At 39.2% G+C, this 17,730-nt stretch overlaps 1 protein-coding gene across 3 annotated transcripts in view; it reads right to left on the bottom strand.

Moving 5' to 3' along the window:
* Positions 1-5,689, bottom strand: part of TBC1D15 (TBC1 domain family member 15) — a 72,348-nt gene extending 66,659 nt beyond the window's left edge. The window contains exon 1 of one of the 3 annotated variants that reach the window (XM_019835226.2): positions 5,547-5,689. In XM_019835226.2, coding sequence (XP_019690785.1) covers positions 5,547-5,576 — 30 coding nt within the window. In that variant the 5' untranslated portion in view covers positions 5,577-5,689. Of the gene's footprint in view, positions 1-4,884; positions 4,908-5,546 lie in introns of those variants that run through there. The other 2 variants (XM_003989050.6, XM_045062073.1) reach the window with 2 other exon arrangements.
* Between the last annotated feature and the right edge of the window lie 12,041 nt (positions 5,690-17,730).

The following is a 17,730-nucleotide window of genomic DNA, read 5'->3' as shown; positions in this document are numbered from 1 at the left end:
GGGTGCTAGTGAATATTTTCCTTCTAAAGAACTGAAGTCTATAAGACAGAAGGTAAGGGGCTGATATACCTCCAATACCTAATATACTGCCTGAAACAAATTAGGTGCTTAATAAATATTTGCTGAATAAGTGAAAGTAAACTTTAACAATCAGGGACCTGGATCTAAAGCAAAACTTATTTCGGGCTATTTTCTTTCTCCTGCCTTCTCTGCAGGTAAATTCAACTCATTCCATTAATTCAATTCTGTCCACCAGTTATAGAAGACATATGATGACCTTAACAGGCAGTGTCCCTATTTCTCCCTTCAATACTCATATGAGAACGTCACTTTCCCTATTTGGTTGACGTTAAAACATACTATGGTACCCACAGATAGTAAGAAAAAAAAATAATAATAACAACAACAACAATTGAACTCCAAGAACTAATCAGGGTTTATAATCACACTCAAACCCACTTTCAAAAGCTCAGCTAAAATATATATGCAAATATATATCCTTGAATTTAGTCATATCATCAGAGACCTGAAGACATCAAATTGGTACCCTGTATTTACTGAACTACTGAACCACCCACTGGCATAAAACCATCAGCATACTAGGGGTATTATAGGGTCCTTCTTTCTTACCAGAAGGATACAATATGCCATATAAGTACATACATTATATTACACAGTAAAAAGAACTTACAGGAGAGTTTATTCTCAGTTCTACCCTTTAGAAACTAGTTTTTTGGGGGTTTTGCTTTTGGTTTTATTTTATTGTGGATCTATCATCCTTATAATGGATCGGCTTCCCTCTTTACTTTGGCCACTAAAATACATAGAGCTAAACTGTGGCCCACTCCAGCAGTTTATTTAATAATTGTAGTATTTCCAGTTCCATTTACCTTTCTTATACTTATTTATTTCCCTTTTACTTTTCTAATTTATCTTACATAACTATATAGCTCAAATCTTTGTGGAAAATGGCAGCAGAAATCAGCATTCAATTATATCCTAACCAATAATAACCTTACAATTTTTAAGGAGTCTGAAAGGTTTTCTTTAACATAGTAATAACAACAGCTAACATTTCTTGAGTACTTACTTGACACCAGACAGTATTCTAAATGCTTTGCAAATATTAATCCTTTTTACCATTCCACAATGGAAATATTATTATCCCTCATTTACAAATGAGAAAAACAGGCACAGAGAAGTTAAGAAATTTACCCAAAGTAAAACAGCCATAAAGCAGTGGAGCCAGGGTTTGAACCCAATCAGGCTCCATCGCCTTAACCACTGTCCTACTGTAATGATTTTTTCATTCATCAAAACTACATGATTTTTTAAAATTTTTTTTACATTTATTTATTTTTGATAGAGAGAGACAGAGCACAAATTGGGGAGGGGCAGAGAGAGAAGGAGACAGAGAATCCGAAGCAGGCTCCAGGCTCTGAGCTGTCAGCACAGAGCCTGACACAGGGCTCGAACCCACAAACTGCAAGATCATGACCTGAGCCGAAGTCAGACGCTTAACCGACTGAGCCGCCCAGGTGCCCAAAACTACATGATTTCTAAAACAAGGTATTTTTCAACTCCTAAAATAACAATGAGATTTAGAACAAGAGCCACCTTCAAAAATGAAGTTTACACCCATACCAAAAATCATATTATATATCTTTAAAATTCTGCCATAACCTAAATAATGACTTGCAGAGAAACTGAGATCACAAATAACACACAACATCTACCATGTATTGGTAGATCTAATATATTTACTCATTGATCCTCCTCACAATCCCATAAAATAGGTACTATATCATCCCATATTACAAATGAAAAGACGGAAGCACAGTAAGGTTAGGTAATTTGACTGAAATCACTAGTAAGTATGAAGTTAGTTTTGAAACTGGTTTGGGTCCAGAATCCAAACTCTTAACTGCTACTTCACAACGCTTCTCTCCATGACAAAGATTAACTTCCTCTATCACTTCTTACGCTCAAAGTACAAAGCAAGCAAAACAAAACTGTTAGAAGTTAGTCTACATCCTAGATCTCAACAATGAGAAATTCTAATTCAATAAGGCTGGGCTGTGGTCCAGCATCTGTATTTTTTTTTAAGTACCACATGTGGTTCTTGTGAACGTTGGTTAATATCCACTGCCCTAGGCTTCTAAGCTCGACAGGTCTTAGCTGAACCTTTGGCGGGGGGAAAGAGGGGTGTGGGAATAAAGAAATACACATACATATACATATACATATATACACTCACTCTTTCAAATATACAGACACACGTGTGTGTGTGTACATATTCTTCCCTATTCCCCTTTCCCAAAGGAACAAGACTAGAAAGTAGGGAAGCAGAAGATAAAGCCAGGAATGGAACATGGCCTTTTTTTTTTTTTTAATTTTTTTGTTAATGTTTATTTTTTTGAGAGAGAGAGAGAGACAGAGCATAAGCAGGGGAGGGGCAGAAAGAGAGGGAGACAAAGTCTGAAACAGGCTCCGGGCTCTGTGCTGACTGCTCATGCCCAGGGAACATGGCCTTTTATGCCATGTTAAGCAGCCTTTAGTAGTGTTTTAATGGAGACAGTAACAAAGATTTTGTTAAAAATAATTGGGGCGCCTGGGTGGCGCAGTTGGTTAAGCATTCGACTTCAGCCAGGTCACGATCTCGCGGTCCGGGAGTTCGAGCCCCGCGTCAGGCTCTGGGCTGATGGCTCAGAGCCTGGAGCCTGTTTCCGATTCTGTGTCTCCCTCTCTCTCTGCCCCTCCCCCATTCATGCTCTGTCTCTCTCTGTCCCAAAAATAAATAAACGTTGAAAAAAAAGAAAATTTAAAAAAAAATAAATAAATAAAATAAAATAAAATTTAAGGCGCCTGGGTAGCTCAGTCAGTTGAGCGTCCGACTTCAGCTCAGGTCATGATCTCCCCGTCTGTGAGCTCGAGCCCCACGTCGGGCTCTGTGCTGACAGCTCAGAGCCTGGAGCCTGCTTTGGATTTTGTGTCTCCCTCTCTCTCTGCCCCTCCCCCGCTTATGCTCTCTATCTCTCTGTCAGAAATAAACATTAAAAAAATTAAAAATAAAATAATATAAAAGTTTTTTTAGGGGCGCCTGGGTGGCGCAGTCGGTTAAGCGTCCGACTTCAGCCAGGTCACGATCTCGCGGTCCGGGAGTTCGAGCCCCGCGTCGGGCTCTGGGCTGATGGCTCAGAGCCTGGAGCCTGTTTCCGATTCTGTGTCTCCCTCTCTCTCTGCCCCTCCCCCGTTCATGCTCTCTCTGTCCGAAAAATAATAAACGTTGCAAAAAAAATTTAAAAAAAAAAAAAGTTTTTTTTAAAAGGGGGGGAGGCACCTGGGTGGCTCAGTTGGTTAAGCATCTGGCTTCAGCTCAGGTCATGATCTCATGGTTCGTGGGTTCTAGCCCCGTGTCGGGCTCTGTGCTGAAGCTGTCTCTCTGTCTCTCAAAAATGAATAAATCTTAAAAAAAAAAAAAAACAAACTATGTATATATATATATATATATAGTTCTTTTTTTTTTTACAGTTAGAGATGGTCAGCTTTGTACATTCAGATGTATACATTACAAAAGAAAACCTCCAGTGGTAGTGTAGAGAGAGGATTGTGGGCAAAGAAACTGCAAACAAGGAGAAAAATCTGTTAAGAACTCAAGACTACAGGTAGACTAAAGGAACTAAGTATGGAGAATGAAGATGATGCAGAAATTTCAGAAATCTCTTTAAACTAGAAAACTCAGTTCTTGATTAATTGTTGTTATTGAAATAGATGTCTCCAGGTTTGTTTTACATGCAACCACATGAATGATGATACCATTAAACTAGATCTGAACCTGCTGAGGGAAGAATAAGTGGGTTCTGCTGGTCATGACAGTATCATTTAGAAGAGGGGCAGTTTTGGGCATAGAAAATGGTTTAGATGGAATGATGGTAATGGTATTGCAATGAGAATAAAGGAGGTGATGAAGTAGAGTTATGAAATAAAAGGCTAACTTTAAGTCATATTATGAAAGAGAGTGGCTGGAAGGAAAGGGTGAAAAAAGTCTTACATTTCACAACTGGGCTTCATCACCTAAAAGATTCTCTCAAAATCAATCCACACCTGAAAAAGGGAAGTGTAGTTCAAATGGAAAGGATCCCTTCTTGGAAAGATCTACACTGGAACAGTCCAGACAGAAAATCAAGCAGGATAACTTTCAAATATGTAATGAGTCAAATAGAAAATCAACAGCCACCGTGAAGACTTAAAAACCAACACAGCAATCAAAGAGCATGAATAATCCAAAAACTACAACCAACCTATCATTTAAAATAGCCAATATGCAGAAGTATGAAATCCTTAATGCTTTTATTATTTCATGTAATCCTAAACAACTCCTATACAAACAGTAATAATTCTGGAAATAAAAAAATATGAAGGACAGAGAAATCATGCGTGCTCAGTTTCCCAAGGTCACACTTCAAAGTAACACCAAAACCAAGACCAAATGTGTTATTCCGCCAAGTCTAGTAGTCCATACACCAAACCACAAACGTTGCCAAATAATTCAAAATGGGATAAGGAGAGCAACATAGAGAAAATGACGGAAACTCAAAGAACAGAGGAAGCTATCGGCGACAAGTAAATATGTAGTCTTTAATGTTCGATGAGTCATCACCAGCCCCAACTGTTTACGAAATACTCCCGCAGTGGGAAATGATGCCTGTGGCATGTCCTGACAGTCCTAAATAACAGGCATTAAAATATGCTCTCGGAAGGTGTATATGCACTATACAACGAAATCTCCTCCGCACTTAATCCTAGTTGCTAACTAGGAGGTGTTAAGACAGCATCACAGATACTTCCACAAGAATATCGTAGAGACGCCTAGGAAATAAATACCTTAACTAACGCCTTCCTAGACAAGCGTAGGATGGTGTAAATCTCCTGTTCCCTGAGTGGAAACACGCCCTGCTGCTCACAACCACCAGCCAACTCGGCAGCCTGGTAAAATGAATCCAATACACTCTTTTTCTTCTAAGTGCCCAGCTGCACAGCACCTGTTTTCAGCTCCTCCCGAAAGGGACAAAGATGCCTTCAGCAGAGTGAACAGGGAAAGCCAGGGGCAAGTTAGATTAACGCCTCAAAGGAAGACAAAAAAACAAAACAAAACAAAACAAAACAAAAAAAAACAGTGGAATCAGAAGAGTAGATCTAAAAAACTAGAATTAGGAAAAAGTGAGCCACAAAAAAGAAAGGAACGAGGCAACTACCTGTTCCTTACAAAAGGCAATACAAATAAATGTCCCCTTGCTCCGGAGCAGTGCAGGGGAGAAGAGAGCCGAGGCCTAGTTGGCCTTGGAGCAGGAGCCGGTCTCTAATTCCCGGACTGAGCCGGCAATATCGAGAAAACAGCTGACACGACCAACTCCTCTCCTCTTACATCCGCCACACGCTGTTCCTGAGGCAGAGTGGCCTTCACGTCCCTCCCCGACCGGCCTCCAAGTAACAAAGCACCCCTGTCCCAGAGAAAAGTAGGGGCGTTCGCCGCGGCCGTTACTTACCTTCCCGCTCACAACACCCGCTGCCGCCATTTTTCCTTCGCGTGCTTGTGATGACGTAGCAGAGCCTCACGTGTCTCTCGGATTCACAACAACATCCGCCAAAACTAGGCTGATATCCGGGCGGGAAAGGGGCGGGGAGTAGCGGGAACCGCGCTGAGTGAAGGGGCGGGTGGGAGGAACAGCCTGACGCAGGCGTACTGAGTAGATTTCAGAGGCCGCTAGGGCGGAGCCTCTGGTGCGTTCCGCGCATGTACCAATTTATTTTTACCAGGAGGTAACCTAAATTGAAGTGTTTTTGCAGCGGGGTTTGCCTGGGGCGAGACTCTGAGCCACTCACAAGCCAGTTCTGTTTGGTCTGATGGGAAGAACACAAATTGGGAGCCAGCAAACGTGGTCCTGGCTTTGTGGCCATGGGTAGGTCACACCTTCAGCTTCTGTTTCTCATCTGAAAATCAGGATAGTAGGACTGTGGTGAGGGTTAAAGCAATCCCCCATACAGAGACTTTCCCTTTCTGTATGTGACGTTTCTGAATTTGAGTCTGCTCACTGCGGCTCACACATGGCTTTTGAGGAGGCATTTTGATAGGAGTTGCGATAATACCACGCCCTCGTTGCTCCAAAGTCGAAGGCACATAGCTGATAGTTCCTCCACACTTACTTAACTGTGACGTGACACAAGTTTCTAAATTCATCCAAGCTTCAGGATGTAAAATGAGAATTACCCATGGATTGGTTGTACGGATCTCATGGGACAGTACACGTGTGTTAAGACGATTTGTTGAGATACTGAGATGTTGATCTGTTTTCAGTGCAGTAAAAGAATGCGGGGGGCGGGGCAGGGGGGAATGCCGGAAGATGATTGGGTACTACTCCTGATAGCTCTGGGACTTTCCTTGCCCCAGTAAAAATAAATGACCCATTTGTATCAAAACACCTGTACCCACGGAGGTACTTCTCTCTCCAAACTATAGACAGAGGTTCGAGACTTGTGAGGTTAGTCGAATAAGTGGCAACCAAAGGGAATAACAGAAAAGGAGGGTTGAAATTTCTGTGACTATCAGGAACCTTATAAGTGAGGAAGGTGGCAACACCTTCAAAAGGAATAGATATATAGTTTCCATTAAAGAGGCTGCACACTAAGCATCAGAGATTCCAACCATGGCCAAGACCCCATGCCTACGCTTGTCATTGAATCAGCAAAGCAGATCACCACCAAGGGATAAATGAGCTGGGGAAGCAAGCATATTAGCAGTAATCAACACTGAGTGAAGACTTGAGGCCTTTCCCAAAAGTTTTGGGCTGAGTGAGACCCCCTAGAACCTTCATACCATCCTAGGTGTGGTGTGTGGATCCTTAATAGTGACCCACATTAAACTTTCCACCCACTCAGAGTAACGGGGTGTGGTTAGAGGAATGTTTTAATATGGCATTTCTTACACCTTGTGTTTCGGAGAAAAGTTTAAGCCCTTAGTACAGTGCCTCGAATAGTATATCCCACAAATGGCAGTTACTGTTTATATAATAAATTTGGGAATTAAAGCGTTCTCATTGAAAACTTGGCATCCTAGTTTCATCTGCTACTTCCATGTTTTTAAGCCCCATCCTCTGGATGCCCCTTAAATGCTGGCACTACCCATGGGCTATCCTTGGGCTTCTACTTTTTTCCAAGCACTCTTCCTAGACTATTATCTTTATATTCTGACATCACACCTCATACGTGCTAATGACTCTGAAATATCTCCAGCCCAAGTCTCTCACTCTTTCCTAAAATCTAGGCCCAACACCTACTGCCCACTGGACCTTTTTACTTGAATTACCTATCACACCTCAAAAAATTCCTAAATCTTTGCTCCTCAAAATGTAGTCTGCAGACCTGCAGCAGCTGGAAGCTTGTTAGAAATGCAGAATCTCAGGTCCCACCCCAGAACTACTGAATCAAAACCTGCATTTTCACAAGATTTCCAGTTGACTTGTATGCACATTAAACTTTAAGAAGCACAGTCTTAAATGAAACTTACATTTTGCTTTTGTTCTCTGAAATTCACTACCATTTGCTCAATTAGAGCTGCAGCCAGAACACAATTTCTCCACGAAGGTGTTGCTATCATGTTACCCAGTTCTGATGTGTCTTCTGGAGAGCTCATGGCAAACATCCCCCCATTGGGTCTCCTTCCTATTCCCCACTACCAATCCTAGAGTTGAGGTCTCTGGTTACCTCTAGTATGGACAACTACTTTGGCCTCTTAATTCATTTGCTTTCTGCTTCATCTTTCCCCTAATCCATCATTCATAACCACACCAGATTAATCTTTCCAAAGCATAAATGTGATCATGTGAACTCGCTGCCTAAATTCCCTATGGCTTTCCATCTCTTCAAGAAAAGGTCTAAATTCTCCTGCATAACATGCAGGGCCCTTCATAAACTCTTCTTGCCTACCATTTTAGCTTTATTTCCCAACTCTTGCCACTCAGACCCAATTTTCCAACCACAGCCAAATATCTGTTGTTCCCTGAATACCATGCTGTGTCTGTCCCAAGATTCTTTGTAATTGTAGCAGATTGGCTTAGTTTGGATCGTGGGACCATCCCTAAACCAATCACTGTGGCCCAAAGTATATATGATATTCTAATTGGCAAGATTTGACTCATATGCCCACAGTGCCAAAGTACAGAGAATGAAAGGAAGGGTAATTCCCAGAGAAGAATTCAGGAACCATTCTAGAAAAAAGGAGAATGGCTGCTAGGCAAGCCAAAGCAGACATCAATTACAGAGGATCGGTCTTTGTGATCCATGGTATCACACTGTAAAATACTTGGTTTACTGACCTGCCTTTCTTTCCCTGGTAGGCTGTAAACTAATGGAAAGTATGGACTATCCTTTTCTTTGCGATGACCACCAAACCTGGCACAAATGCCAGACCCATAGTAGATACTAACCCTGGGTTTGTTTAACAAATTAACTCAATTCTCTGTTTACAAATGGCACAGTTATGCTTTACATTCAAGAGAAAAGAGACCATTTTCCTTCTTCGGTGATGTCCTCTGTATATATGCAAAGGGAAGAAACAAGGTCAGAATTTCAGTGTAGTTTGTTTTCTTGTTTTAGTTTTTTACTGTATTAGAAGAAAAAAATCATAGCACACTTACATGAAACAAATGGACATTTTTTTAAAGAATCATGAATATAAATTTAATATAAATAAAGTTATGGTGTTCCCTATAACTTAAAATAATTGCTGTTTTCATGGGAGTGAGTAATTTTATAGTCCTAAATTCACTCCCATAAACTATGTAGTCACTCCCTAACTATAACTTATCACTCAAAAAGTCATCACTCAAAAAGATGTAAAAGAATCTTAGGAAGTATCTTAAAGCAAATTTATACCTGGCCAAGACTTAGCAGTAGTCTCCCCATGTTCTCATTTGAAGAAATTGAGTCTCTTAGGAGATTAATGATTTGCCAAAGTGGCAAGCAGCTTAACGGCTGAAATTAGAGACTTCATTGCTGATTTATGTCTTAGTCAGCTGTACCACACTATCAGCTGAAAGTGATTACTCACCTCTGTAAACTACATTTAATTACCCATTCAATTTGATTCCCTCTCACCTCAGTTTCCAACCGACCTATTTGTCTTTCAGGGCTAATCCCATGTCACACATCATCTATTAAGACTTACCAACTTTGCCACAACTCACTGACCTCCACCTTTCCTGAACTCGTAAAACAGTCAGACTAAAAACATTGTTTTTGTGCTTAACTATACGAAGTAGGACCAAAGAGCTGACAGCCAAAGACTGTAGGACTTCTCTCTGGGTAAATTGACCAGCTGAAGAAATCAGGCCTATAGGTACCAACAGTTAGAAATCTCCATTGAAATTACCAACCACATCATCCTACAGTAAACACCAAATAGCAACAAACCCCACCTGTATATCTAAAGCTTTCAATCAGCTTTTGGTTTTAGTTCCTTAAATATGAACAGAAATCATTACGCAGTTAGGCTGAAAGGCAGGGGCCAAAATGAACAAACCAACAAAAAAAGTAATTTGATACAAACAATACAGAGAAGAAAACTTTCTAATTACAATAAATACCACTGAATTGTACACTTAAAAAGTGGCTGAAATGGTAAATTGTATGTATATTTTACTACAATCTCTTAAATAATTAGAAAAATAGAGGAAAATATTCAGGATGTAGGGTGAAGCATAATTCTTAGACTTGACATCAAAATTATGATCCATAAAGGAAAAGTTGATAGATAAAACGTTATCAAAATTAAAACTTTTGCTCTGCAGAAGACTGAAAAGGATGAAAATAAAACAAGCTGTAGACTAGGGTAAAATGTTCACAAACCACAAATCCAGCAAAGAATTAAAACCTAGACTTTATAAAAACCTCTCAAAACTGAACATTTTAAGAAATCCAATTGGTAAAAGAAATTGCATTAATTTTCTATTGCTGCTGTAACAAATTACCACAAACTTAATTGCTGGAAAACAAACAAACATCAGATGTCAACCACAGATCTCACTGGCCTAAGATCAAGGTGGCTAGAGGCTTTAGAGGAAATTCTATTTCTGTGGTATAAACCCTGACAGGTTGTTTTTTCTTTGTATGCAGGTGCCTGACTTAAGCTTTGACTGCAGAAGCATCCACTGCAAAGAGGCATCGACTTTGTCATTTGCAACATTGTGGATGGAGCTAGAGTGTATGATGCTAAGTGAAATAAGTCAGAGAATGGTAAATACCATATGATTTCACTCATATGTGGAATTTAAGAAGCAAAATAGCTGAACGTATGGGAGGGGGGAAAAAGAGAGGGAAGCAAACCATAAAAGACTTTTAAAGATAGATAGCAAACTGAGGATTGATGGAGAGAGGGGGGTGGGGAGTTGGCTAGATGGTTGATGGGTACTAAGGAGGGCACTTGGGATGAGCACTGGGTGTTGTATGTATTGATGAGTCACTTAATTCTGCTCCTGAAGCCAATATTGCACTGTATGTTAACGTTTTGAATAATAGTAATTCATGATAGCTGCACTTTGTTTCGTGGAGGAAAACTTTATTAATTATAAGGGAAAGGGAATATACAATTATAATAAACACAAAGAGGGAGAGAAGTATAGAGAACAAAGAAGGGTTGATATATCAAATCGGGTACTCACAACACTCAACCTTCTGGCTGAGGAAGCCCTGCAGTGAACAGCCCACAGCCCGGTTGGAGTCCCAGTTAAGGGTCCTGGGTGGAATGTCCTCCCTTCAGGTGACACTTCCTGAAGTGGAAGGTGTTCTCACCAGGGCAATATATACACTACCCCTGTGTGATTTATGGTTAGTCATTAAGTTTGCCTAAGTGCAGTCCTCAGCAAGCTGTTTTTTTCTGTTTCTTTTATCATATCTCACAATCTTAGGAGCCTTGGCATCTGCATATTTCTCTTCTCTCTATGATCCATTCCAGGGGCCCAGCCTGGTCTGGCTCAAGGAGGTGAGGCAAATTTAGCCCTCTTGGCATCAGGAACAGAAGGCTCACTTCTTATCCTGAGGCCAGATACAGAATGAGTACAAGCCAACTAAGCCCCCATGATTGTATATGTGCGGCTCTGGGCAGAAATGCATGACAAGTCACACAGACAACATCTATACAGAACAATTAAGTAAATAGAATTTACACAAAAACTTGAAAAGAAAAACAAAGGAATCAACTTCAATGATGGCTATTTCAAATAAATACATTTCTAGCCACAGGACTAGATGAAGAGCCAGGCTACCTCCCCACACTAAGGTTCCTTTGTTTTAGAGGTCTTGGTTGATTTTAATAACTGACCATTTATGCCACTTTGTTTTTTGTCTTCCCGCACTTTAAATTCCTACCTTTCAGTTAAGCGTCCGACTCTTGATCCTGGCTCAGGTTATGGTCTCATGGTTGGTGAGTTCGAGCCCCACATCAGGCTCTATGCTGACAGCTCTGGGCCTTATGGGCTTCTCTCTATCCCTCTCTGCCCTTCCCCTGCTTATGTGCATATTCTCTCTCTCTCTCTCTCAAAATAAATAAATAAAACTTTAAAAAAAGCTAGCAATATGCCATCTTTGCAATCTCTCCATCTCTGGTCTTTATTTTTTAGTCACAGCTCTCCCTGAAAGTTTCTCCACTTAAGGATTCATGGGATTAGATTGGGACCACCTGGATAATCCACACCTGGATAATCCAGGAAACTCAACTCCTGGATGAGTTTCCCCATCTCAAGTTCCATACCCTTAATCACATCAGCAAAGTGCCTTAGCTGTGTAAATATTCTGAGGTCCTGGGGACTATGGCATGATATCTTTGATGGTCCATTATTTTGCCTATCACAGACATAAACAGACATTAAAAAATTTTTAAGGTTTATTTTTGAGAGAGAGAGAGAGCATGAATGAGTGGGGAAGGGGCAGAGAGAGAGGGAGACACAGAATCTGAAGCAGGCTCCAGGCTCTGAGCTGTCATCCCAGAGCCCGACATGGGGCTCGAACTCATGAACTGCGAGATCATGACCTGAGCCGAAGTCAGATGCTTAACCAACCGAGCCACCCAGGCACCCTATACATTTTACTAAAGAAGATATAAAATTAGCAAAATAAACACATAAAAGATACTCAACTTTGTTAGCCATTAGGAAAATGCAAATTAAACCTGCAATGAGATATCACCACATACTTATTACAGTGGCTAAAATAAAAAATAGTGGTAACACCAAATCCTTGTAAGGATGTGGAGAAACAGAAGCAAATACATTTCCAGTTGGAATATAAAATGGTACAGCCACTATGGGAAACAGTTGGGCATATAAACTAAACATATACTCAACATATGACCCAGCAACTAACTGTATCTTGGGCATTTACTCAGGGAAATGAAAACTACGTACACACAAAAACCTTTATGTTAACATTCATAGAAACATTATTTATAATAACCAAGGCTGGAAACAACCCAAATGTCCTTTAACAGATGAATGATTAAGCTGTGATCCATTTATTCCATAAAACACTACACAGCAATAAAAAGTAATGAAGTTGATACATGCAACAACTTGGGTGGATCTCAAGATAATTATGGTGAGCAAAAAAAAAAATCTCGAATTATTACTATGCTGTATGATTCTATTTACATAACATTCTCAAAATATCAAAATTATAGATACAGAGAACAGATTAGTGGTTCCAGGAGTTGGGGATTGGGAAGGAAAGAAAAAGGGGTAAGTATGGAGGTGCTGATAGTGATGAAATAGTTTCATATCTTTAAAAAAATTTTTTTAATGTTTATTTATTTTTGAGAGAGAGAGAGAGAGAGTGCAAGCAGGGGAGGGGCAGAGAGGTGGGGGGGAGACACAGAATCTGAAGGAGGCTCCAGGCTCTGAGCTGTCAGCACAGAGCCTGATGTGGGGCTCAAACTCACAAATTCTGAGATGGTGACCTGGGCCGAAGTCGGATGCTTAACTGACTGAGCCACCCAGGCGCCTCTGAATAGTTTCATATCTTGATCATTGTGATGACTACATGAATCTACACATGTGATAAAGTTGCATACTATGCACACTGTGCACGTACAATTACAAATAAGTGCATATAAAACTGGTGAAATCTGAGTCAATTCTGTGGGTTGTACCAATAACAATTTCCGGGGTTTTGTATCATGCTATAGTCAAATAAGAAATTACCATTGGGGAAAAGTGAGTGGAAGGTATATGGGATTTCCCGTGACCTTTTTTTTTTTTTTTTTTTTTTTTGCAAATTTCCAAAGTTTGCATATTGGGTATTTTTAAATTCAGTTACATATTCACATACATATCAGTTAGGATACCTTGGCTGCAAATAGCAGACCACTCAAATAAAATTGTATTAAATAAGTGGATTTTGTTTTGTCTTACATAAAAATTCAAGAGATAGGGCAGTTTCAGGACTGATTGACTCACCACCTCAACATGGTCATCAAAGACTAAGCTTCTTGCCATATTTCTGCTCTTTCATTTGAAGAATGTGTGAGACTGAGACCTGAAACAATAAAAATTCTAGAAAAGGACACAGGCAGTAACCTCTTTGACAATGGCCATAGCAACTTGTTTCTAGGTAAGTCTCTTGAGGCAAGGGAAACAAAAGCAAAAATAAACTATTGAGACTACATCAAAATAAAAAACTTCTGCCCAACAAAGGAAACAATCAACAAAACTAAAAGGCAACCTACAGAATGGGAGACTATATGGCAAATGAAATATCTGATAAAAGGTTAGCATCCAAAATATATAAAGAACCGGGTGCCTGGGTGGCTCAGTCAGTTAAGCGGTGACTTGGGCTCAGGTTATAATCTCGTGTTTTGTGAATTCGAGTCCCACATGGGGCTCTGTGCTGACAGCTCAGAGCCTGGAGCCTACTTCAGATTCTGTGTCTCCCTCTCTCTCTGCCCCTCCCCTGCTCACGTTCTGTCCCTTTCTCTCTCAAAAATAAATAAACATTATATATATATATATATATATATATACACACACATATATATATCTTATACAACTCAACACACACACACGCACACACAATTAAAAAACAATTAAACAATTAAAATAGGCAGAAGACAATTAAAACATGGGCAGAAGACATGAACAGACATTTCTCCAAGGAAGATATACAGATGGCCAACAGACACATAAAAAGATGTTCATCATCACTTATCATCAGGGAAATGCAAATTAAAACTACAATGAGATATCACCTTATACCTGTCAGAATGGCTAAAATCAACAACATAAGAAACAAGTGTTGATGAAGATATGGAGAAAAAGGAACACTTCTGCACTGTTGGTAGAAATTAAACTGGTGCAGCCACTGTGGAAAAGTGTGGAGGTTCCCCAAGATCTACCCTATGATCCAGCAATCACATTACTGGGTATTTACCCAAAGAATACAAAAACACTAATTCAAAGGGATACACACATTCCTATGTTTATAGCGGCATTATTTACAATAGCCAAGATATGGAAGCAGTCCAAGTGTCCAGTGATTGGTGAATGGATAAAGAAGATGTGATACAGATAGAGATAGATATATAATATTCATTAGATATATAATATTCATTAGATATAATATTATACATATAACATTCATTGTATATGTATATAGAGAGATGAATGATTATATGTGTACAATGAATATTATTAAGCCATAACAAAGAATGAAATCTTGCCATTTGCAACATCATGGATGGAGCTAGAGAGTATAATGCTAAGCAAAATAGTCAGATAAAGACAAATACGATGTGATTTCACTCATGTGGAATTTAAGAAACAGATCAAATGAACAGAGGGAAAAGAAAGAGACAGAAAGAAATTAAGAAATAGACCCTTAATTATAGAGAACAAACTGATGGTTGGGGGTGGGGTGGGAGGATGGGTTAAATAGGTGGTGGGAATTAGGGAATGCCCTTGTCATGATGAGCCCGGGTGATGTATGCAATTGTTGAATCACTATATTGTACACCTGAAACTAATATAACACTGTTAGTTAATTGGAATTAAAATGAAAACTTAAAAAGCCAAAAAAAAAAAAAAAAAAGATGGGCTAAGAACTTGAATAGACATTTCTCCAAAGAAAACATACAAAGGGCCAACAGGCCTATGAAAAAATGCTCATTGTTATTAATCATCAGGGAGATGCAAATCAAAGCTACAATGAGTTATCATCTCATACCTGTCAGGATGGCTATTATCAAAAAGACAAGCTACAAGAAATGTTGGTGAGGATGTGGAGAAAATGTAACTCTTGCACGGTGTTGGTGGGAATGTAAAATGATGCAGCTGCTATGGGAAACTGTAAGGAGCTTTCTCAAAAAATTAAAAATAGAACTACCCTATGGTCCAGCAATCCTTCTCTAGGAGTTCCAAAGAACGTCATTCCAAAGAACGTTGATCAGAATCTTAAGTAGATATTAGTGCTCTTACGTTCATTGCAGCATTATTCACCATCACCAGATGTGGGAAGAAGCTAAATGTACATTGGTAGGTAAATGGATAAAGAAAGTGTGGCGTATATGTACAGGAATACTATTTAGCCTTTTTTTTTTTTATTTTTTTTTCAATGTTTATTTATTTTTGGGACAGAGACAGAGCACGAACGGGGGAGGGGCAGAGAGAGAGGGAGACACAAAATCAGAAACAGGCTCCAGGCTCTGAGCCATCAGCCCAGAGCCTGACGCGGGGCTGGAACTCACGGACTGTGAGATCGTGACCTGGCTGAAGTCGGACGCTTAACCGACTGCGCCACCCAGGCGCCCCTATTTAGCCTTTAAAAAGAAGGAAATCTGGGTGTGTCTGGGTGGCTCAGTCAGTTAAGTGTCTGACTCGTGGTTTCGGCTCAGGTCATGATCTCACGGTTCGTAAGTTCTGGCTCTGTGCTGACAGCATGGAGTCTGCTTAGGATTCTCTCTCTCCCTCTCTGTCTCTGCCCCTCTCCTGCTCTCTCTCTCTCTCAAAATAAATAAATAAACTTAAAAAAAATATTTTAAAAGATGGAAATGTGAACTATGTGGCAACATGGATAAACCTTGAAAACAGTGAAATAAGTCAAGTGAAGCTAAGTGAAATAAGCCACTCACAGATAAACAAATACTGCATGGTTCTACTTATATGAGGTATCTAAAATAGCCAAACTCATGGAATCCAAGAGTGAAACAGTGGTTGCCAGGGAATAGGAGAAGGGGTAAATGGGGCATTGCTAATCAACATACATAAAGTTACAGTCAAACAAGATGAATGAGCTCTAGAGATCTGGCTGTACAATATTGTACTTATAGTTGACAATAATGTGTACTTAGACATTTGTCAAGGGGGTGAATCTCATGTTAAGTGTTCTTACCTGAGTTTTTTTAAGTGAAATGGATAGGTATACTCTGCAACCCAGAAATCCCACTACTAAGTATATTCCTTAGTGAACCTTCCCCATGTTATGAAAAGTCATATATAAGAATGTTCACTGCAGCATTATTTGTAATAGTAAAAACAATGTGAAAGAGCACCAAGGAAAGAATTTTATATAAGCTGTGGGATACTATACACCCATTCAAAGGGATAAACTAAAGCAATTTGTATTAGTATCGGTAGATTTCAAAACTAATTTTTGAAAATATTTTTATAATTTTTTGTCTAAAAAGGTTTTCAAAAATCTATGGCTCACTTATTTTTATGCACTGCTAGAAAATTGAAATCATTTTGTCTTTTTCATCCTTAAATGAATTGTCTTTACTGTCTTACCATCTCCTTCTCTTTTCATTTGTTAAGAAATAATTTTCAAGCTGTTATAATAGGAAGAACAATACTTGTTTCCTGGCTTGTTACAAGATTGTATTTCCATTCGCAAATTCGTCATGGTATATTAAAACACAAATGAGGTAGCTATAATCAATAGCAGTGGAACTCTAAAATACAATTACAGTGCTTCACAATTTGACTGGAAATGACAGATTGTAATTTGGATTACAGCATATTACAATTAATGCTAAATTGCCAATAGCGAATGCATTTAACCCCCTTCACACTTGTAATCAGTCAAGCATGAGATAAAGCATATCAGAGAACACAAATCATTACAAAATAAAAAGTACAGGCACCCGCAGAAGAAATAATGCAATATACATTTCTGTTAAAGTCAACTTTTGTTTAATGCTTTTGTTTTGGAATGTAAAAGGCAATTCTCATGGTAAACCATTTCATCAGATTTACTCACAAGAACCTGTTAATTTGAAAGGAAAAAAAGTCCAATATATCTTATGAAATATTCTTTACAAAGAACTGGATTATAACATGTCCTTCTTTACATGGAGAGCTCTTCTTTTATTGAAATGAATTTTCATAAAGAAAATAATAACAGAAAACCAAAGTACCTGTGACCAACGTTACATAACCTTTGATTAATCATACTTGTCTACTAATAAATCAAATGTGGTTGTGAGAATGTCTCGGGTAGTGTCAGTAGCATATGTTTACCCTGAGTCTATATTAAATCACAGAATATTGGTAATTTCCCTTAGGAATAATGATGCTATACTATTAAACTCATATACCCTCTTTCTAAGATGCTAAATTTCACTTTATGAATTTGAAATTGCATTCCAAGAATGAATTTTTCTCTGTATTGGATTCTGCCTATTAAAAAGGTTAT

The sequence above is a fragment of the Felis catus genome, chromosome B4 (assembly GCF_018350175.1).
Source record: "Felis catus isolate Fca126 chromosome B4, F.catus_Fca126_mat1.0, whole genome shotgun sequence".
In the NCBI taxonomy this organism is placed as follows: domain Eukaryota; kingdom Metazoa; phylum Chordata; class Mammalia; order Carnivora; family Felidae; genus Felis; species Felis catus.
The sequence above is the reverse complement of the archived record's forward strand: the minus strand, read 5'-3'. Positions and strand labels throughout refer to the sequence as shown.